Raw genomic sequence first — 22308 nt, forward strand, 5'->3', positions numbered from 1 at the left:
TGAAATTGTATTATTTTCTAATTGTGATAGACTTTACATGACTGTCCATTTGTCAAAACTTACTAAATGTTAGATGAAAAATTGTCAGGTTTTACCATATGTAAATTACACTTCAATGAAGTTTTTTCTCTAGCTGATAAATCTGGAGTTAAGCTGTCCACTATGTAACTGCATTACGGAAAATCCAGAGGCCTGAATACCTCAGTCATTCAACATTCCCAGGGGGAAGATTTTCTGCAGATGGTCACTTCAGGCTGATACTACAACCAATGAGAAGGAGGTACTAAAGTGAGTTTTCTGACAAAGGCTTCTGTGGCAGTTCGAATAAGAAGCTGATTGCTAGGGTTACTAGAATGATTTTATGTCTCCATTTCCCAGCTCTTCAGAGGCCATACTGTATGCTTGATGGAAACATTCATTTGGAAAATTGGCTTATATCAGATGAAATATAACATCAGTGTTTTTAACCTATATCTCACATGACATACATATCTTTATTATCGTGTCTTGTTGCATTTCGAAGGCCATACTTGTCTCTGTATGCACCCCAGAAAAAAATAGAAGAGAAATTTCACTAAAAATACTAAACACTAAGGCTACCAGCAACCTTGGAAAGCTAAGCATTGACTTAACATAAGATTTCAGTAGGAATGTGACATCATCTTAATCTATTTGGCCTTCATGCTCTAGGTCACTTGTCCCCCTATACATTCTCTTTGGTAAAGGTACTTCTTGTCTTGATGTATCCAATTAGCCCCTTTGCTTTCTATCAAAGACCGCCTGCTTGAGGGAGATCTAGCCTTCTGATCCATGTTATTTAATAGCTCAACTGGAAAAGGAACACAAGGCACACAAATATAGTCTAGCACTGGAAATAATCAGATCAGTCATGCAAATTAATAAGTACTAAGGTCGTATCCCAAAAGATGATAGGGCAGTCCAGTATAATAAAAGCTGTCAGAAAGAAGGGATTGGAAAGACAAATGAGAATTAAAAAGCCAGTGCAATTTTGTACTGCTGTTTAAAGTTACGGATTATGTTGTTAGGTATGTGATCTCCTGGCCATACGTATTTGAGAGGTAGCCATTCTCAGTGCCTCACAGCAAGATGTAGGCTACTCTGTTAAGATTTTGTTGGATCTTTTTTATAATTTAAAAATAAATAAATAAAGACAACTGATTTTTTCCCAAAGGACATTTTAATCATTTACATAAAAAAGTATAGCATTAAAGTAGCCAATCCTAATACTAGGACTTAAACATCATGTAAAATAGCTAAAAGTGTGTGTGTTTGGGAGGGGGGGAGCCATCCAAAAGTACAGAACACCTAAACCTGCAAAATTTTCCAACTGATGTACTGATTATCAGATACTTTATGTAGATTTTTTTACATTGCTTCCTAGGAAGAAGTTAAATTTTCACTTTCTTATAAATTCCAAGCTTAAACAAAAACAAAAATTGCATGAAACAATAGACACAACTCTCACATATGTCCAAAGTATTTATTCTATAACCATAAATGCTATCATTTTATCATTGTCATCTGATTTTATTATAATCTAGAGTCATTCACATAAAAGTTCATGATGAGACACAAAAACTAATTTTTTAACATATGACTATCCTATAGAAAACTGGCTAATATTTATTGCTATTGTTGTTACTGTTATGGTTTACCAAAAAAATGCCAGCCATAGACAGGGGTTGGGGGCATTGAATGGTAAGTCTGATTTTAGCTGTATGATGTAATGTGCCTTTCAAATTAAATTACAAAGTAAAAGATTCTACTGACTCTTAAAGTGGTAGAAAACGAGAAAACAGGAGAAAAAAATCAAGCACCTCATCCAAAGATCCTTCCAAGACCCACAGACAGTATACAATTTAATGCATAAAATTTCCTTTCTCTAGAAAACCCAGAGCATTTTACAGACATAATATAGAATGCCAAGTTTACTTATCTGGTATTTTCAAAGTATTATTCCAAGAGATACTGAGAAAACAAAGTTAAAAATTTGGTCACTTGAGTACCTTCAGCTATATTAATCTGCCTAATTAAGCCTCAGTTTCTTTTTATGCATGGAAGAAGGGCTACAGTGAACAAGGGTTGTTCACAGAACAAATTTTCTTGTACAAAGAACCAACAAGACCTATGCAGAGTTCCCTAATTTAAGTTCCTTAATTTTTACATGCCTTCCTAGAGGCTCCATTGAACCCACTGTGCCCATTCACCTCTAACAATTGTACTCTGAAAGAACCTTATTTCCATGGGAAATGCATCTACAAGAGGCAGAAGATTCCCAAGAGGACTCATCAAATCAGGACGAATATCTTAAGTATCCAGTGATATAACACTTTGCACCTAAATATCATTATTAAAGAAAAATATTTCTAGATTCTCCTGCATATATCTAAATAAAAGGAGAAGACTGTTTATGACAAACATTTTATTTCTTTTTGACTCTAACAGCTAGACACTTTACTTGGGTTCCTTTTGGAAGAAAAGATCATAATTCACAAGGTAACCATCATTATATACATAAAGTTTTTGGTCATAGGGGTGGTAATTAATGCTCTGCACTACTTCCTGCATTTTAGGCATTGGAATAGCCAGATTACCTTCTTTTCCTGTGTTTGTGTCATAGTAGTAAAAAATTTCTTCCATTCTGGTATTCAAAGTACGAGTGGCATAGAGAACCCCACATACCATGAAGGTGCCAGAAACAGATGGCCTGTACATCTTGGTAACCCAAGTGTTTAGCACCTCAAGTGAGGTATCATTGAGGAGACTAATCACTATGTTACCAGTGCTGGCTTCCGTTGCATAAGTCACCCACAGACCTTGCTCATCCACAGCAAAGTCAATATCTTGCCAAGCGACATTGGCATATGAAAAACGGTTGTTATAGGCAGCATTAGGGAGCTGTCGAGTCACAGCCACTGAGTGGGGGGTTAAGTTAATTCTGACAATGTTCCCAGTGTAGTGCCAATTGACGTACATGTTGTTTTTGTAAACTGTAGCACCACTACCTTGGCCAGCGTTAATTGAAGATTCTTGGAAGTGTGTATACAACAGCAAGTTATCCAATGTGTTGTAGAGTCTGTAAGATGAAAGTGTCCTTCCATTTGTTTCCAAAGGTGCTACCCAATACAGTGTTTTGTTTGGATGTTCAGGAGAATAATCCCGACCCCAGGAACCATACTTATAAGAAAACCCTCTCCAGTTGAGCTGAACCACAGATGGTCTGCTGATGTTCACCACACCTCCGTGATTACAGGTTCCTATATAGAAAAGAAAATTTAAAAAGACATTCTTTAAAAAAATGAACAGCAGGATACAAATAAGTTATATCTGAAAAGCAAAGCATCCATCCATACTTTTCCTGTCAAGGTTCAATGATAACAACAACGCAGACGGAGAAGAACACAAATCCCTCTTGGTTTTAATCTCATTGTGAATCCACGCTCAGTCCTACAGAGAATCACCTTCTATTTCCACTGATGGGCTCTCAGTCTGAGAAATAGGAATACTAAAATGTCAGGAGCCGCATTTAAAGGTTTAGAAGGCCCAGAGAGTCAAAAATGGGGGAAAATGATGACTTTAATACAAGGGACCAATCCTGCTACAAGGTGACTTCAGAAGAGGAAGTTTAAAATACAGCATGTTATGGATCTAGGAAAATCATCTTATGATGGTGGGATTTCAGCCTTGAGAAGACAGGAAGTTAGTTCAGGGTAGCAATGCCTGTTGTGTGCCAAGTACATAATCCAATACATAAATCACTGGATGACCATTTTGCTGCAAGTTATGAGTTGAGTCCTGCTGTTCATAAGCCATATGAACAGTGCACATATTTCAACAACAGGCATGTGTTTCATCCTTCCTATTCTGATATAGTCATTGTCACAACGTGTATAATCAAGTGGGACCAGATGCACTGGTCCATTGAATCTACATTCCCTGTAACACTTGGGTAAATGACTTGGCTGGGCAACTGGCCCTTCACGCAGTCCCTCTGAAACGCCTGCCAACCCAAAGTGTTTATGAGCTACAGAAAATGAAATAAAATTCCCCCAGTGTTTTAATAACCAAACAAAGAGTTGCATACATATTTTTCTGGAATCTTAACAAACATTATCTTTTTAAAAAACTAATGATATGGTTTAAAAAAATCTAACTGTACATGAAAGGTCATTTTCCATTATCCTGCTGCCCAGGGAAGAGAAGGTGAGGAAAGGAAGGAACAGAATTTGAATCACTGAAATCTGACTTTAAACTCATGGAGGGAATCAGGGAGCTATGGAAGACACATGAGTGAGCTGGACCAAAAGCAAAGCTCCACAAAATTGCCCGAGATTAGCACTGTGGTGGTACAGGGAGCAAAGCTTGTCTCCGAGTCTCTGCCTTTGGCCAATATCCTTTCCTTCTTGCGTGCTTCCTCTCTATCCTCCTCAATCAAGAACTGCTCGGTGGTGAAACCACATCTGGACTTTTGTTTTTATTTTCCCTATCTGCTGGGACTGTTTATTCTCAGAATTAAATACATGTCCCTTAAATGCTCTCATATATCTATAGTTGGTGGAAATCCAGCCAACCATACAACAGGTAGAAAATGAAACCACTCTGTACCCAACCTCAAATAATTTTGCATATCATTAAGCAGAACACAGTCACAGGTTTATTTTAATAATGCACGCGCCATTTCATAAATAAAAAAGCAATGGGTGTTCAGCCAAGAGACTGCTCTCCACTAAAGAAATAATAAATAAAATTATAAATTATTATTTCTCCTCCTAAAAATGATCTCTCAGATGAATGCTTGTTTGCTTTGTTTATGAAATAATGTATGAATTATTAAAATAAAGTTAGTGGTGTGTGCAGTTTAATGTGAATAAAAACAGTTCCAGTTTCCATATGCTGCAAACTGAATTTTTTTAGTTAAAATATCTTCCTGACACCTTAGTCACGCAATTGCATTTCACTGTGAGGAAATGAAAGGAAGACTTTTTTCCTTTCAGGTTGGAAGATTTAAGAATTGTTTGCTTCACTGAGTCTTACTTTTCTAGAAAGAAAATATCACAAACCAACAGTAACAAAGTATTTCAGGAGAATTTATGATGCATGTAACTCACTCAAGCACTATTGTGGGGTTAAAGATAAACCATTCTGTCTCTCAATGTAGAAATCTGAGGAACCAAAATAAACTTCCAAATATTACTGTTCAGACTACTATTATTATACCAACAATCCTATTTTTTGTACTAAGCATCAGTTTCCTCATCTTGAAAGAAAAATAACATTCAAAGACGGAAAGAAAAGAAAGTTTTTAGAGTGTCTTAATGAATTGCAACATCAGCACTCTAATTATATCATGTTTCAGGTGAAAAAATTTGCACAACTGTCTCCTTTCCTCCATAGTGGCTTCTGGGAGCTTGTTTGTTCATTGCAATAACCCCAGAACCCAGAATACAGCCAGCCACACAATGGCATCAAATTATGTTTGTGAAATAAAAGACAAAAGACATAGACTCCCACTTAACCTCATTTATAAAGCGCAACCCCCACACACACTGCTTCACATCCGATTTTTCAAAGAGCCTACTATTTACTCTGCAGAACATAACATGAGGAACTCTTCTGTGCAAGTGAAGCTGTAGTTGTCAATCCCTTCACCATGCAACTCACTAGATCCTTCCCCAGTACTCCTATAATATCCAAGGAAGCCACAGTAGTGAAAGTTTAAACTATGTTTTTTTTAGCTTTCAAAGTTACCACAAGCTTGGCATGTGGTGTACACCTGTAATCGAGCGGCAGAGGCAGAAAAACCAACACAAGTTCAGGACCAGCTCGAGCTACGTAGTGAATTCAAGCATAGCCTGTTCTCCACAGCAAGACCCTATCTCAAAAAAACAAACAAAACTGGGTTTTTTTTTTAAACCAGAGAAACCTTAATCTTGGGTCAACGCACTAAAAATGCACTCTCTTACCTGGGCAACTAAACTTTATTTGAACCAAAAGGAGAGAGAATATGATCACCTTGGAACAAATTAGGCAATTAAAATGACCATAATCATAAAAAGTAAGACCAGACTGACTCTGAATTATCTGCTGGTTAACAGTCTTTTCTAATGCTGGAATTTCAGCAGATCATCCTGTTTTTCATGCCCATGTACTGAGGACCTACTGTGTACTAACACCACCAAGCAAAATAGTGATTGAACCCAGAGCATTCTCATTACATGCCATGTCAGTCATTTAGATTCAAAATAAAAAAGAGAGTGAAGTGAGTTGTTTTAAGGGAAAAAGTTAATGAGAAGGCCAATTATTTTAAATTAGAAAAGTCTATGAAATGAAGCAGAAAAGAATGTTATTTGCAGCAAAAATCAAATACAAAGTGCATTTTTAAAACCAAAATACACATACTAATTCTAAGTTCAAGATGACCACAGAATTGACAAACTATAGCCACAGAGAGGCCCCCAAAAAATGCAGAATTGCTTTATAGCTCAGACATGCACACAGCCTTTTTTGTTCTGTGAGGCTCTGCAGTGCAGAAAAGCAGACAGGCCAGATTTTAAAATCTCATAATAGTGAGTAACTTTAATTAAAGTCTCCATAGGCTCACAACTTTGTGGTTCCTGGGTATTTTCCAATTCTGCGTTATCAACCAATCCAAACAGAGAGCAAGCTATAGAAATTGATTTAAAAACAGGATAAAAGTCAGTTTAATATAAACATCATAAATATAACATGAACAAAGCTGGAGGAGGGCCAAGTGGTTTGGCAGTGACCCAGACAGAGCCAAAGTTGTGGGAAAGTGAGGGGAAATCTGGGTTCAATTTGCTTAAACAACACAGCAGGGCTAGATGGTTCACAGAAGTCTACGTGTGAGGGCTGAAGGGAAAATTCTGAAAAAAATTCTAATAAAAATAATCCAACAGGTTCACTTGTTTTCCTCCCTGCATGCTAAGCACTGTATTTTGTCCCTCACAACTCATACGCTGAGACGTCATGGAGTCCTTAGATGATCAGGGAGTGAAGACCCTTGCATTTCCACTTCAGCTCTGTTACCAGCTACCTCAGGGAAAACAGCATCCTCACAACTCAAGTCCCCTTCTCTGAGACATGCACAGGCTAATTTCAATGGCCCTGAGTGCCCTTTCTTGCTCTAAAATGTCCTAACACATTTGTAAAAGAAAATATGCCAGAAAAAAACCATTGCATGAGGGATATTTTCTGAGGAAGGGGGACACTTGTTTGCTGATTATCAGAGGTTGTCACATTGCTTGACTTCTGCTTCAGCGATCACCTGTGGTCCAAAAGAACCATCTCTCAATTCCAACACATACTTAGACTACTGATCCCCAGCCAAATTTAGCCTTAGTTTGTTCCAGAGAACAGTCTTCAGCCTAAACATCCTCTCATGGCAGGCTGTAGGCAGGAAAAGTGTCCCCTGACCAAAACCTAGAAGCTTACAAGGATGGTCAGATTTAATAGATGTCTTAAGCAAATCAGTTGCCCTGACAAGGAACCAGAAATGCACAGTCCTAAAGAAAACAAGTTGTAAAGATTGGAACGGATAAGAATAACAAAGGCTGTATGATTTGATGAAAAGAGACAGCCCTCCTGCAGCTGAGAGCAGAGAGCAGTTGGCTGTGACATTGGGTCTCCGAAGGATAAGGCTGAATGCTGCAGCCAAGAGGCTGCCTTTAGTCTACCTGGGGGGCTGCGCCTCAGTGCTCATGGATCCAGCCCTGCTTCTGTTCACAGCTAGGCTTTCCCTGCAATTATCATCATTACTGATATTATCCATTGCCAGAGAATAGGCGCTGAGTGAGAACCCTGAGCTCCCCAAGTGCCGTTTTACTAATCCCCATAGCAACCTAATAGTGTAGGCACTGTTATCCTTCCATTTAAAAAGTAAAGAAATTAAGGATTTTGGCTTATAGTCACGTGGCAAGGAAGCTCAGGTCTTCAGAAATGCTAACTTTTATGCTTTGAAGCCCCTACTTGGCTGTCTCCGTTCATGGGTGTGTTTCCAGAATTCTCTGTCCCAAAATATGCTTAACACTAGGAGAATCAGTGAAACTCACAGTCCTGGACAGGTGGCAGGACACACCCAGGAAGACCACAACAAGCGGGGCCATCCTTCCGTCCTCCCTGAATCCCACAGCACACAATGCAGCAGGAGCTCAACATGCATTCAAAGGAAGAATATTGGAAAAGGAGTAAGAGAGGAAAGTAAAGAAGAATTCAGCACTCACCCAACTCGTCAGATAAATAAGCCAACCAGCCCTTACTATCATTAGGACAACAGGTGCCACACAGACTTTTTAGGCTTTCCCCAGGACCCCTGGTAGCTCCTCTCTCACCAGAGAGATGGTTTTCCTGTTAGTGAATACAAAGGGAATCTGCGTAACTTGTGGATTTTGTTGTAAATCGATCGTGTTCTTTCTTTATAAACCCCAAAATATGACAGTGAAACTATTCAGAGGAGGAGAAAATGTCCTCTGAAAAAGATCAAGGGGCCTTGGAGAGAACAGAAAATTTAAAGTATGGAAGAGTAAGCTAAATAAAAATGCTACCCTACCTCCACCGCTAGAGCCCCAAATCCCTTTCCCAATCTACTCACAGCTCATAGAAACATGGTGTGCTTACCTGGGGCAGGAGCAGGAGGGACAAGAGAAGCCTGTTCGTTTTGGGCCTCACATTCCTTCAGCCTTTCCTTTAGTGCCAAAATTTCTCGGCGAATGACAAGGACATTGTTTTTGTCTAACGTCTCCAGCTTCTCTATCAGGAGAGTCATATTCCTTATCTAAGGAAATAAAAATTCACAGTGACTTTATATTATTGTGCAATTTCTTTCATAAACATTCCAGGGCTGAATTTGTCACTTAGTGAAACATTGCTGCAGAATACACCAGAGATTCTTCTGAATGATTTCATTTGGAAGAATACATTTTATGATTTAGTGTGAATGCCTGTCAGATCTCAGCAGATGTGAGTAACAAGAAGAAAATGGCAAAGGCTTTAACAGCTTTAATAATAGAGCACAGATTCACTCTAAGCATCCACAAATGTCCATTAAAGTTCATTTCTAATAACCTTCCTTTCTAAGCTCATGTTTACTCATGTTGTATTATAGTTAAGTTTCTAATGAAGGATGAGGGCTAGAGAAAACTTAAACTCTAAAATATGTAGCTCAAATTCTCAATTATACCCATGTCATGACTGCAAGTAAATTCTCATTGATATAAATTACCCAACCGTAACATTAATGCGATGATCTTTATCCACAGATCTTAAAAGACTTCACTAAAACATACTCACAAGAAATTTCTTAAATGAGGTTGCCAGTATGTGGAGAAGAATTCCAAGAGGGATCAAGATTAGTCCATTGAGAGAAACAGTTAGTGCTAATATTGTTTGATCAATTTTGCAGGCCTATATCTGGTAATCTGAGCAACTATTTTGAAGACAACAATATAGAATATGATAACCATTGTTGATTTCCTATCATCTTGTTTTGAAATTCTGTATTGTTTTTATAATTCTGTTTTTTGAAAAAGTAAAAAACAATTAGATGTCCATTCAAAAAGATAAACAGTTCTGACATGTTCACATTTAGGTATATTGTGGATTTCTAGACCCACTAGGATAAAACCAGAGCAGAGTAAACATCTGATCTAGCATAGCCATGGACAGCTGGCCAGATTCATTGCTCCTTCTTTCTAAAGAACTTGAAAGACTGAGGGACGGCGTTCTGTCCATTAAGCAATATCTGTTCCTCTACCAACATGTTCCAAATGTGCTTGATTTGCTATACAAAAACAGGCATCCACTCAGAGCAGAACATGGATATGCGTATCATGAAAGAGTGACAGAGTTAGAATTGGTAAAAGAGAGATTCCAATCCAAGTCTAGAATTTGCTAATAGTCACTGAAAAGCCATTAGTACTGACACACAGTTAAATGACTGGGTTCACTCCTTACCTCCATTTCTAGCTGGACAACAATTTGTTTGCTTCCAACAAAACTCTCCTTCAGCCGTGTGATCAGTTTTGTCATTTCCTTCACTTCTATCTTGATAAGCTCAAAGTCCAGTTCAGTGTAAGAAATGCTGTCCTTCTCCATTATTTCTACTCGGACAGTTAAGTTGAAAAGTCTCTTTTCGTAGGTAGTGATTAATTGGGCATATTCCTTCACCTGAAGGGGAGTCAAAAACCTCAAGTCAATCCCCAGAGTAATACTTCAGAATCTTCTATCACTATTAAACTCTTGAACACTGTTTGATCCCTTAAAATCATCAATCACTGTTTTGTTGTGACAAAGAAATGAACCAAAAATAATACTTAGGTTTTAAAAATCTATCTGTGGTTAATCTTGACTTGATTGGATTGAAAAACACCTAAGAAACTAGTAAGGCACACTTGTAAGTGTTTGCATGAGGGTATTTCTGGAGACATTTGGCACATAGGACAGAAAGCTAAGGAGGAGATACACCCTGACAGCGGGCAGCACCATCCAGTAGGTAGGGGCCTCGAGAGGAAAAACGGAGAAGAAGGTTGCTAGCACAGGCTCTTGCTAACTGCAGTTTCTCTGCTTCCTGGCTGACATGTAAGTAGCAACTCCTCTCTTCCGCACTGTACCATCATAAAGTTTCTGCCCCCACCAAAGGCCTAAAAGTGTTCGAGCCAGCTGCCCATGGACTAAAATGTCTGAAAACACGAGCCAAACTAAACCTTTTCTGTTTTAAGTGTTAGTCTCAGTAGTTGGTCAAAGCAGTTGAAAAGCTGACTTCTTCACCATCTTAATAAATGCAAATTAAAGGAACATATTACTTTAATGGGGGGGAGGGGCAGGATTGCACTTACCCAAACTGAAAAGTATTTTGCTTTAGGATCATCACATATAAATAATGTTTGAAGATATTAGCTCCCCAAGCTAAACTGGTTTGACTCAGAGCCTCTTTTCATTCGTCTTCTTTTCAACACATTTGCCGTACACTGGAGTATTTCAACCTCACCACTACTGACCTTTTAGGTAGATTTCATACAGAAGGCTGTTCTGTGTACTGTCGGCTATCCAGCTGTCCCATATGCCACTAGTACACTCCTACCCACCAAATGCAACAACCATTAATCTCTTAGGACGCTGTCAAATCTTCTCTGAAGACCAAGTGATGACCACCCTCTCTTTGTTTAGAACCGTTGCTCTAAATCTAAGAATTTTGCTGAAAAAATGGTATGTAGAATTTCACTTTTGATGATCAATGTGCAATGAGCTTTGAGCTTCTCTGCCTTTTATAAAATGGCAAAAAGACTCAACTTACTACACAATGTATGCGTGTGTGCGCGACTGTAAAGTGCACATTTCATTAAGTACGCTCACATTTATTCCAAGAACTGATTATTGCAATCAGACCTTTAAATCACACATTTGTTGCATATATTTGAATGTCTGATCATTAAGTTAAAATACTTCCAAAAATTCCCTTGGTGGTTTGGTATATAATTGGAATCTCCAAATGGATATTTCAATAAACAGTTGGTGGTACTTTCTGTGTCTGATCTCTAGAAGAAATGTCATGGCTTTTTAAAGAAACTACTCATTAAAAGTTGCTGGTTTTACTTTCTTTTTAAAAGCCTGATTACAAATGATGCTTCTCTCCAAACCGCTGTAATGTCAAGTAGCTGATCCACAGCTCCGAGATGAGTGCAGAGCCACATGCTGACCTCTAATCCTTCTAATACCAAAGGCAGCCCGAGCTTCTGTCATTTTAGCCCTCCACTTAACCCAGCTGTGCAAATTAGACCAGACTCACAGGCCACAGACCTAAAGGGCCAGGGCTTCAGGCAAAGAGGATTTTAATGAAAGTTGAAAATACAGCCCTTGGCGCTGCTGCTGTAGCTCCTCAGGCAACTGATACTCTGCCATCAGATGTGCCATTATTTGGATGCTGTTAGGACTGATGACATTTTGGTGTGCTGGGGCGGGCGGGGGAACACGCAACAAAACAAGTTGCTCTCAAAAATATACACACAGATATAAGGTAACCAGGTTTCAAATTCTACAAAAATAGGTCTAAAACTTTGTTTATGATTAATAATAATAATAATAATACCGGAGCACTAGTGCATTGCAGAAATGGAAGTTTGATAAATGAATGCACTTGTTGGCATTTGGCCTTCGCAGCTCTTGAAACAAATGAAACACCCTCAGCTTTCCTGGAACATTTTGGTGGCTCATTTCAGCTGCTGTTCTGCAAAAATGAGTGATTCAACTGTCAGCTCTGCTGAGTAAAATGTGACTCTCCTCGATTCTCGCAGAAAACCAAAGCATAGCCTGGAGTCTGAGAGCTGTGAGAAAGTATGTAGGCTGCCCAGGTTCAACTACAAAATAAAAGGGCTCACAATATGCTTGGGGTAAAAAAAAATTTGAGGTTCTTTCAGCTGACATTTAGAGGAAAGCTCTGTGTGCAGGAAAACTGAAATTATCCCCAGAATTATAGAAGGCAAGAGAAAATTTAAAGATGGGCCAGGAAAACTTCCCAGTGTGAACTTTACTAACTGAAGTAGATTATTAGTATCAATCTTTCATATGTTAAGTTGGACAACATGGATAATACCAAAAATTATAACTTTTCCTAGAAGTACAGGCCCAGCAGAGGCAGCTAAATTTGCCCAGGGATGTGTCTAGCCCCACATGCCTGGCATTTATTGTACTTAATGTATTGTGTTCCATTTTTAAGAAAATGCTTAGATTTAGAGCTGTAGATCTGAACAGATAGTTGGTGGTGGTGGTAGGGATTTGTCTTCAGGAAGCATTCAGCAATTTCTGGAGAGATACTGGTCATCACAAGTAGGAGATAGGTAGGTGCCACTGACATCTAGAGACAGGGATGCTATAAAATGTTCTAGCCAGAAACTGGATCTCACCTTAAGTGGACACATGGCTGCCTCAGCATCTCACCTTCTGACTGCAAATTTGAGAACTGCAAGGGCATCATGTGTGTTCACACTACTAGCCTAACACTCAGAGCCATCATTTTATTTTAGCTACTATGCACTTACTCAGTCATAAAGAATCCAAGGTTGCTTAGAGGTTGGTTTTGAGGTGGCTGAGTTTTTTGTTATTGTTTTGTTTTTCTGTTGTTTTGTTACAACAAAAATGTGATCTTGCAGTAAATGAAGATATAGTAATATTTAATTTAGCTATTAAACTAAAGCATATGTCTGGTTCCTATTTCTGTTAGTTCCTCAAAATCTGTGATCATGTCTACAACCAGATTATTTAAAACAAAAAAACATACTTTTCAATATATTATTATTTTCAACATTACCTGGAAAATAAATGTGGTAAGTTAGTTGAGCCTGAAGTAACAATTGAAACATAAAGTACTTTAATACTAGACTCATCCTAGCTTAAATCTGACTTCAATTGTATTTTTAAATTAATTTTATTGGTATATTATAGATATACATATTAACATTTATCGTAGGGAATTTGTACCTATACATAATATATCTTTTATTTTTGTACTGGGAATCGAACTCAGGACCTCAGTCTTGCTAGGCAGGGGCTGCTTACTGAGCTGTATCTCTGGCCTACACAATATATCTTGATTCTTCTGTTTTACTTTTCCCTTCCCTTCTTTTACCTTCAATCCTTCTTCCCCTCTTTATTTACAAAAGCTTCATTTTCATTTTTCCTTCTATTAATTTATTCTTTTCCCTTCTTTCCTTTCCCCCTCCTGACTTCAGTTCTTAGTGGAGAATCAATTTTTACAAACTTCAGTTTTCTTCCCAAATAGTTAATAATGGTATCAATGTTATAAAGGCTAGAGATACTGTATATTAAGTGCCTCGCTAGTGAATATTCTGTAACTTAAAGAAATTAATAAAGAAGCAGTGATTTCAGGGTTTTCTAGTGAAACCTTTTGATTTATTATATTTCACTACAAAAAAGCATTGCTCAATCAGTGTTGTTTGTTTATGAGTTGCCCAAATGTCTCCCAGGCTGCTTCAGCCTTCTCATGCATGAGGATCTATTAGCAAATGTGTCATATTAAATTAGCTGCCCCAGAGACCATGAGCCTCTAGAGAAAGAAAAAATCCTGAGCTGCCTTTTGTCATGTCTCCTTCCTAGCTCAGTCACAAAAAGACATGTCATAAACAACAGAAAAGGCTTTCAGCATCTTATACAGAGGCGGTGCCCTGTCTTCCCTGTGTACTGACAGATAATGAATCAATGTAAGGCAGTCAAAATCCTTTTTTATTGACCTGCCTCAAATGGGCATTCCCCCAAGACCCTCGGATAAAAGGTGATTTCCAAGGCAATCTGGGACAGCTACAATAATTCACCTGCCCTCAGCTAAGGGGATAACTTTGAGTTGAAAGGCAGTAGTGACCTACTGTATCTCTTCTTGGGTCTGCACTGGAGGATGACAACAGCCTGGTCAAGAGGAAAGAAGGCAGGGATGATTCCCAATATTCAAATTTTGATCTGGCTCTACCAGCCAAGAGAAGAATGACCTTAGGAAGGCACCTTTACCTTAGTGGAACCTAGAAGAGGGTACCTTACCTCTCAGCCTTAGCTTGTTTGACAGGGAAAAAAAAAATAGATCTGGAAACATTTGGAAAACACAAATGAGAGTCATTGTTGTTATCATTGTTATTGTAACTTGTCATATCAATTAAATTATGTAAATCCCATTGACAGGTAAATTTTTTTAGGTCTCAATCACAATTTTGGGGGGTAGGGGAGAGAGACCAGCTGCTGAAACTCAGAACTAAAACTTTTCCCACCTATTCTACCCTTCTTCTCTACCAACTATTAGCAAAACCAATACCACCTTCCCACAAGACTGGAGTTAAATGCCCCATATTCACAAACCTGGCAAGCTCAATAGTCTCCCCGGAGCAGCAGGAGGTTTCAAACTGCCCTTCACACACATAACAGCAGAGACTACATGCAAATCAGTGGCTTCCACTATTTAAGAGCAAATGATTCCAACTGAAAAGATCTTCACCTAAGATTTTCCTCTACTTGTTATGTTTTTATGCATAACTTCTTATCTGTGCTTGATTATGCTGGAATAAGGCTATGAATATTAATAGTTGGAATTTATAATTTAGTGCTGTGCCTTTTCTGCTGATTAATTCAAGGACATTTTATTTCTTAAGAAGCTGGGTTCCTGGAGTAGTCAAATACATTTTCTAGGATGCTCATTTAAACATAGAATATTTATCTACCAATTCAAGTTGAAGGTGGGTATAAGCCTCACCATAACTTTTGTTTGAAAAGATAACTGTGTTGGATGTTGAGGTAGTTAACCTTAAATTTCTCAAGAAAACTTATTTTGAGTCTTACAGTAAAGACAGAGCTCCTTGTAAATTAATGAAATTGAGTTAAATAATGCATAATGTGATTAGGCCCTGGCTTGTACTCCACCTGTATGGAAAATGGGAGGCTTTCTAATTGATTGGTAACTTGGCTAAAAACCTGAAATGGGTCAAAACTGGAATACTAAATCACATTGCTTTTGCCAGCTCAGAAAAAGAAACTTTTGGATAGCTTCTATTGGCTGGAAAGAAGCAGTAAACAGAGGATTCAAGTTAGGATTTTAACCAAGGCTTGGTACAAAGTCCCAGAGAAAACCTTTAATGTGGTCTAATGTTGGACACGCCTAATGAAATACCTTTTCTGAAAGAACAGAACTATCAAGAAAGAAAGGAAGAGAAGAAGAAATTAAACAATTTTAAATATTATATATATGAAGGATGGGAGGAAGAGAGAGAAAAGATCCTGGGGAAAAAGAAGTAGGTAAAGAGAAAAACAAGGAGAAGGGACCATACAAAAGTGAGATAACCAAAAGAATCAAAAAAGAAAAAAGTAGAAGAAAAGAAAGAATTGAGAAATAAAGGTAAAGACAAATTAGAAGGGATGGTCAAGGCAACAGACTGAGGCAAATGGAATAAGACAAGAAAACAGAAATAGACTAAGAATAAAAGAAAAGGTGAGATAAGGAAGGGAGAACTAGAGAGGATGGAGGAGGGGAAAGAAATGACCACAAAAACTGGAGGAACAATCTAGAAGAAAACCAGAGGAAAAAAGAAATAACAAATGAAATAAAAATAGCAGGTTGAGGTTTGCAAGGGGACGTCGCATTCCCTGTCTGACTACATGAGGGCCCCAAGTCTGGAGTCAGTGCATCCCTGGTATAAATAATCTCATCCTGCTTTCTTCTTTTCCCTTGCTGTGAGGAACACAGACACGTGCTGGAGAATAAACACTACAACCACCATGGCATGCAAGATGCCATCTTTGATACAGTAAAGAGCACAATGTTTAATATGTCCCGAATAAAAACATGTTTTATTTTCCTTGTTGGTGTGTTACTGCCAGAACATTTGTTGCAAACACTTACTTTAGAGAGCTCTGTCTTGAACTTCTCGGAAAGGACATGAGCTGTGTATTCCAGGCGTTCCACTCTGTCCACGGGAAAGGTGGTATCTGGCAGGGAGACAGAGCACTGGCAGATCCCACGGTCATCCACGGTGCCGGTGAAATTAGAAAATGGCTGTAAATAATAAGATGAGCGTCAGTAATAAACCGGAAAGTGAGCCCTTTTGAAAACAGGAGTGACAGAAATTGGCTTGTCAAAGGAGAGCTTGGAGGCAAGGAAGTGAAGCCCAAAACACAAATGAATAAGAGCTAAGACACTGTTTTCAAGAGGCGGTAACTATACAGAGTTCAGCTGCATCTCGAGCTACTGGACTGAGCCTCTGGTTGCAGAGGAAGATTCTCCACTCCTGAGAAGTCTTAAAGGAACCCTTACTGTCTCTATGCAAAGAAAGGCAACTAGAGAACTATAGAAGGAAGGAGAGCTCTAAATTTACATATCAATTCTATTTACTCCACGGGATACTCTAAGTCTGTTTCTGCCTCGGTGACACCATGAGGCCATAGTCACAGGGTTCAGCATATGGCAGGTGATCAGGGCCTGTCACTTCCTCTGTTCTTCTATTGTCATTTTCTTTCCCCCACCTTTATCCTAACCTCAAACCAGGTCCTCCCCGAAAGAGAAAACCATCTAGGATGTGGGCCATGGTGAAAATAGATAATGTAAATTCATGTCTTCTCCTTGGATGGGAATTGTGTAATCCACATTCTTCAGAACGGAAACAGTGCAGTCATTTGCTAAAAACCAAGCAATGTATGAGTTTGGAGGCTTTGTGCAATATTTTTATAAGTAAAAGTTCTCCAGCTTATCACTTGCAGAAAAGTCATTTCAAAATATTTGATGTTTCTTTAAGATATTCAGGCTCACACTTCAGTGCCGCTGCATATTTTAAAATGACAGGATTGAAAGATTCTGTTTTTCTTTTGTCCCCTTTGAACTACCCCAAGGGGATCCTAGCACAATTAACATTTTTTTATTACTACCATTGCTTTAAAGAGTAAGACCTGGCAGCTGAATGGCTGCCCCTTTTAATGAGCTCATCTGAAGGCCCTCCCAAAGCTCACCTGTGGAGCAGCAGCCTGAGGGCCTGTGTGAAGCTATGAAGTACAGAACAGTGATTTTTTAGAACTAAAGAATCTCAAGCCACGTCTCAAAGTTCAAGCCATCTGGCTAGGCTCAGGTTGCATGCTGTATATCCACCAATCTTCAAGACTCACAAACAAGCTGAGTCTAGATGCTTCTGTAATCAAGACCCTCTGGGGCCATCAGTGACCTCTGGACCAACCAAGGCATTTGCAATGAAGCTTTTGTTTGTTTTGTTCTTAGTTTAACCTAAGCTTTTTTAGGATGAGTAGAGAAAAATAAAATACATGTACCTAAAATCCTTCATTCCAGGTAACTTCTTACCACTGACCTTATTTTTTTCTCTAGTCACATCCTCACACCTGCAGGAATAAACCAGCAAAGAGGAAGAACATGGGGTGTTAAGTGGATTAGGTCTTTGCCAGGATGAATAAGGATTGGACAACAAATACCAGCAGCCTGCCAGAGAGGCTGGCTTTTCTTGGGCCTAGCTCTGTTTCCCTCTCAGGATGGACTCTAAGTGAAGTCTGCCCAGTCTTTCACAGGAAGACTCACATATCACAAGCTTTTGAAGAAATAGCTTATTACAATAACTGTCTAGCAAAAAAAAAAAAGAAGAAGAAGAAGAAGAAATCTTGCATTGCAGTTGACAAGGAGAGGTTAACTAGCTGCAAAAAACAGGGTTGGGCCATTCTTAGAGTCCTCTGAAAGCTCAGCTCTGCCAACTCAGGAAACAGTGGATATCATCAAGCAGTCTCTAGACAAATCAAGAAGGAACCACTAGTTAACAACTTTTGGTCCTGAAGTTCACCTGAAAGACAGGCAAATAATTATGAGCCCTGCTGACAGCCGTTCCACATATTTCTACTGAACATCTCTGCCCCAGCGTTGTGGACTCCAAACTTCCATCCCGCTTATCATCAGCCCAGTGTGCTCAGCTGACATCGCAATGGCCCATAAGTTTGATCAGTGCCTCCCATTAGAGATATTTCTGCTCCTTGAATTCAAAGACAATGAAGCTAATGGTGATGAGTCTGTCTCTGTGGGGAATGCTTAAACTCTATGTAAGTGTAACATGGGGAATGGGAGACAAAGACAACTGCTGTCTCCTTGGCCTTTGGAAGGAAATGTGATCCTCCTTGTGTAAGGAAATAAGACCCTAGGAGTTCTACAAAACATGTATGCAGCTACGCACCCCCTCAGCCTTTGATCAGTTAGTATTTACCGATGTTGCCAATGTAGCAGATTCTGGCACTACACATTGAAAACCAGTTCCTGCCTCAGAATTGAACCTGTTGTCATTTTGAAAGCCTTTGAGAGGTGGGGTATTTTTTTTCCTTTATTTTCAACCAGTTCCATAACTTGACAACAAAATCACATGGCTCTTAGTTTGTTCAGTTTCTGTGTATGCAACAAAATCCTGAATCTTTGCCCAGTCCATGAAATGAGGACCAGAAGGGCCATTTCTCTGAAGGCAGATAGAGGGTTCTGAGCATGACAGTCGAAGGTACAACTCAAATTTGTGATGTAAGCCTGCGATGGGTTCTAATTAGCAGCCAAGTCCAAGTGCCCACAAAGATTTAAGGCATAATGGTACTCAACATTTTCCAAGTGCACAAAATGATACATTTGGAACTTGTTCAATGACAGTTTCAAAAGAGCTTTGTGCCACTTTTCCAAGACCTCATCGTACTGACAGCCAGACTCAGAAAATTAATTAGTTCTATGGTGTGATAGTGGATGGACACCTAGTCCACTATTTTAAAAAAAAGAGGGGAGTTGGAGCTGTGATACTGGCTCACCAGAGGGAGATAAGTAAAGTTGGAAGGAAATACCTAAGTATACCATAGTGACCATTCCTTATCTCCTTTTAAGTATTTGTCTTCTTATCAGACAATAGGCATTTGGAATTTCTCTATTTCTTTTTTTATTTTATTATACTTTTTTATTATTCTACACTTTTTTATTATCTTAGTTGATGATTTCACTCAAATTTAGATAATGATGAAATGCCATAACAAATTTTATTGTTATCTTTACTACAAAAAATGTGAACAAGTACTAATTATCCCCAGAAATTGTTCAGTATTATGTAACAAAATCATGCACTTGATTTTTTACTACAAAGAATCCCTGTACGTATTTATGATTCCCAAAACTTTCTCCTGTTTGATATACATCTCTACTCCGTGGAAATAGAAGCAGAAAATTACACATAGGGAGTGTGTTTACTATTCACAACCTGGAAATGACTTACAACCTGGGTGAAATAACCAAAACCAGCATAAGCATACCTAAATGCTCAACTACATAACTTGCTAACTTTGTAACTTTAACAAATCACTTCAGCTCACTAAGCATTACTTTTAATCTCTCCAAAGTGGAACCATTCAAACATAATGCAATATTATACGTACATAAAGAACAAAATTTTGTCATTTTCAGGAAAATGGATAGATCTGGAGATCATCGCACTGAGTGAAATAAGCCACTCAGAAGAACAAATATGATACATTCTCCCCAATATGTGGATTCTCAAAAAAGTGGAAATGAAGCTACTATTTGGTAAGAAAAAGGGAATAAGAGAGAAGGGGTCTATGAGATCCAATAACAGGAGAATGGCTATGATCAAAATGTGTTACATGCATTGAAATACCTCTAAGAAATGTGAAAGGGGGGAGGAGAAAATGGTGGCTGAGAGGAGGTGAAGTATTCACAGTGTGTTATATGCATGCACAAATTTGCCAAAATGAAACCCATTAATCTGTATAACCAACAAAAAAAGAGCAAAAAGGAATAAAGGAACAAACCTAGAAAAAGAACAAAAATAAATAAAATAGGACCATTAGTTTACTTACCTCTTAAATTTAAACAATATATGTTGTGTATTTAACCTAGTCCAAACCTTAGGCAGACAGTAAATATTATCACTATGGCTTCTAGCTAGGGCCAATCCAAATGCCCATTTTTATTGTCTACATATTCCTAATAGTACAAGTGAAAACAAGCAAGAAAAAAGCCCCTTCTTCCCCTTCTCCCATTTGCCTTTCCATCCAGGCATGCAAACGTGGATACATTGCTGCCTGATTTTTGAGAAGAGCCTAGAAGCACAGAGGGAAGAGCTTTGATGGAGTTGGGAGCCTCTTCCCCAAGTTACGTGGCAGCAAGTCTATCCCAGAATGGGTACTTGTTTCTTATCCTCTCATTTCTCACTCATCCTTCCCATTTCTTTAAAAAAGATCCAAAGAAGTTCATCAACGAAGGAACTATGGATCCTAAAGAGGGATTTCAACTACACCAATCCTTCATAATACATGATTTTTGATGGTTTGGCTTGTTGCTACAGTTATCTAGCCATAGAAATGGCCAATTTTCCTTAAGGAAGATTGAAAGGAGTTAACACTCCCTCAGGAAATATCTACATGTAGTGGCACTTTCCAATAATTATTCTCCCTTATTTCTGTTACCCATTTTCCTTATAATCTAGAAGCAGGAAAACTTCCAGGACTCCCACTACATGACTAAGGCTGTCATTCCCTGCAGGTCTGTTGTTCACATGGTGGGCAGGGGTGTGAATCTAGGCCACAAATCAATTGGACAAACTTTCGTGGAGCTTTAGCCTGCAGTGTCTTCTCCCTAATAGTTTCCATCCCATACTGCATATTACAATCACCTGGGGAAAGCTTTTTAAATATATGCAATTTGTAGACATCTGAGCTATGGGTCGGACCTAGGCAATATGGGCTTTTAGAATCTACCTGGCCACTGATCCTAATGCACAACCCAGTTTGAGTCATTCAAGTATACATTCTTTCTCCAAAGTTCCCAGCTAGAGAATTGGGATATTGTCACTCTTGCTAACAATTTAATTATTTCACACAGATTTTAATTCATTTCCAGGGCACCTGCAATGAACAGAAAGCATCGTAAATCTTTTAGAGTGCTCAGTTCCAGCCATCCATGAAATTATATTCAAGTCCCCAAAAAGCAAGAGGAAGGGAATGAAGGTAGCTCACTAGGTTTCTGGGGACTCCTCACCTTGGACACAGCACCACCTCCTCCCCAAGATGTGGCTGCTGAAGTCTCTTCCCAAGGAGCTATGTGCAGAACTTCAGGTTGAGTTGAACTTGGAACCCAGGTAGGGCCAGTGTTCTGGGCTCCCACAGTCCCAGAACAAAGGAAGGACAGAAGGGCTAGTAAGAAGCCAAGTCCTTGACTCATCTTGTCCTCTTAGCTGGATCCACTTGCTTCTTCACAGAGCCCAAGGGCTTCTTATAGTGCCCAGTGGGGATTTCCCAATGCCAGTTTGTGGGGAAAGAGGAAGGAGCCAGAGAACACGTGACTCAAGCCAGGAGGACCAGGGAACCTGAGTACCTGAGTCACGTCCACACCTGTCACTGAATCCTGCTCTGTGACCTGCCCTTAGATCTAGATTATTCCCTGCCAAACATTTGCTCAAATGTGCTTTGTCAAGCCCAAATCTGTTACTTCCTTGAAAGAGATGGTACAGATATATTCCTTACAGTTCAGAGAGAGTTCAGTGGTTCCAGGAAGGAAAAGAAGCATTTGATCCTTTGCCTAGAAGCACTTCTGAGTATTTACTCTCATTTTACTGAATCCTGCTTTCCTGGGAAAAACGGGTCACTTGCTCTGCTGACTGTATTTTTCCCCCAAAGCTTCATGAAGCTGTCTCTTTGGTTCTCACTGTCCAGGTTACTTCTGACCTGTGCCTCATGGTGTCTGCCTCTAAACCAAGTTCTCTC

At 39.0% G+C, this 22308-nt stretch overlaps 1 protein-coding gene across 1 annotated transcript; it reads right to left on the minus strand.

The window, feature by feature from the left end:
- Positions 1–1179: 1179 nt before the first annotated feature.
- Positions 1180–21802, minus strand: Olfm4 (olfactomedin 4). Its single transcript, XM_003477292.4, has 5 exons — positions 21584–21802; positions 16427–16579; positions 9991–10203; positions 8656–8812; positions 1180–3278 (listed from the first exon to the last, which is right to left on the minus strand). The coding sequence occupies exons 1-5, from the start codon at positions 21764–21766 to the stop codon at positions 2476–2478; spliced, it is 1509 nt and encodes a 502-aa protein (XP_003477340.1). The 5' UTR covers positions 21767–21802; the 3' UTR covers positions 1180–2475.
- Positions 21803–22308: the final 506 nt, after the last annotated feature.

The sequence above is a fragment of the Cavia porcellus genome, unplaced genomic scaffold (assembly GCF_034190915.1).
Source record: "Cavia porcellus strain 051 isolate PalLab524CR breed Dunkin Hartley unplaced genomic scaffold, mCavPor4.1 scaffold_21, whole genome shotgun sequence".
Lineage (NCBI taxonomy): Eukaryota > Metazoa > Chordata > Mammalia > Rodentia > Caviidae > Cavia > Cavia porcellus.

What these genes read in the sequence shown, in the direction of transcription:
- Olfm4 (XM_003477292.4), bottom strand. Translation starts at nt 21,766, where the DNA reads ATGAGTCAAGGACTTGGCTTCTTACTAGCCCTTCTGTCCTTCCTTTGT. An exon ending in TCAAGACAGAGCTCTCTAAA is followed by an intron (nt 10,204 to 16,426) that starts GTAAGTGTTTGC and finishes ACTCCCCTTCAG; the next exon opens with GTGAAGGAATATGCCCAATT. An exon ending in CCCTCCTGCTCCTGCCCCAG is followed by an intron (nt 3,279 to 8,655) that starts GTAAGCACACCA and finishes TTTTCTATATAG; the next exon opens with GAACCTGTAATCACGGAGGT.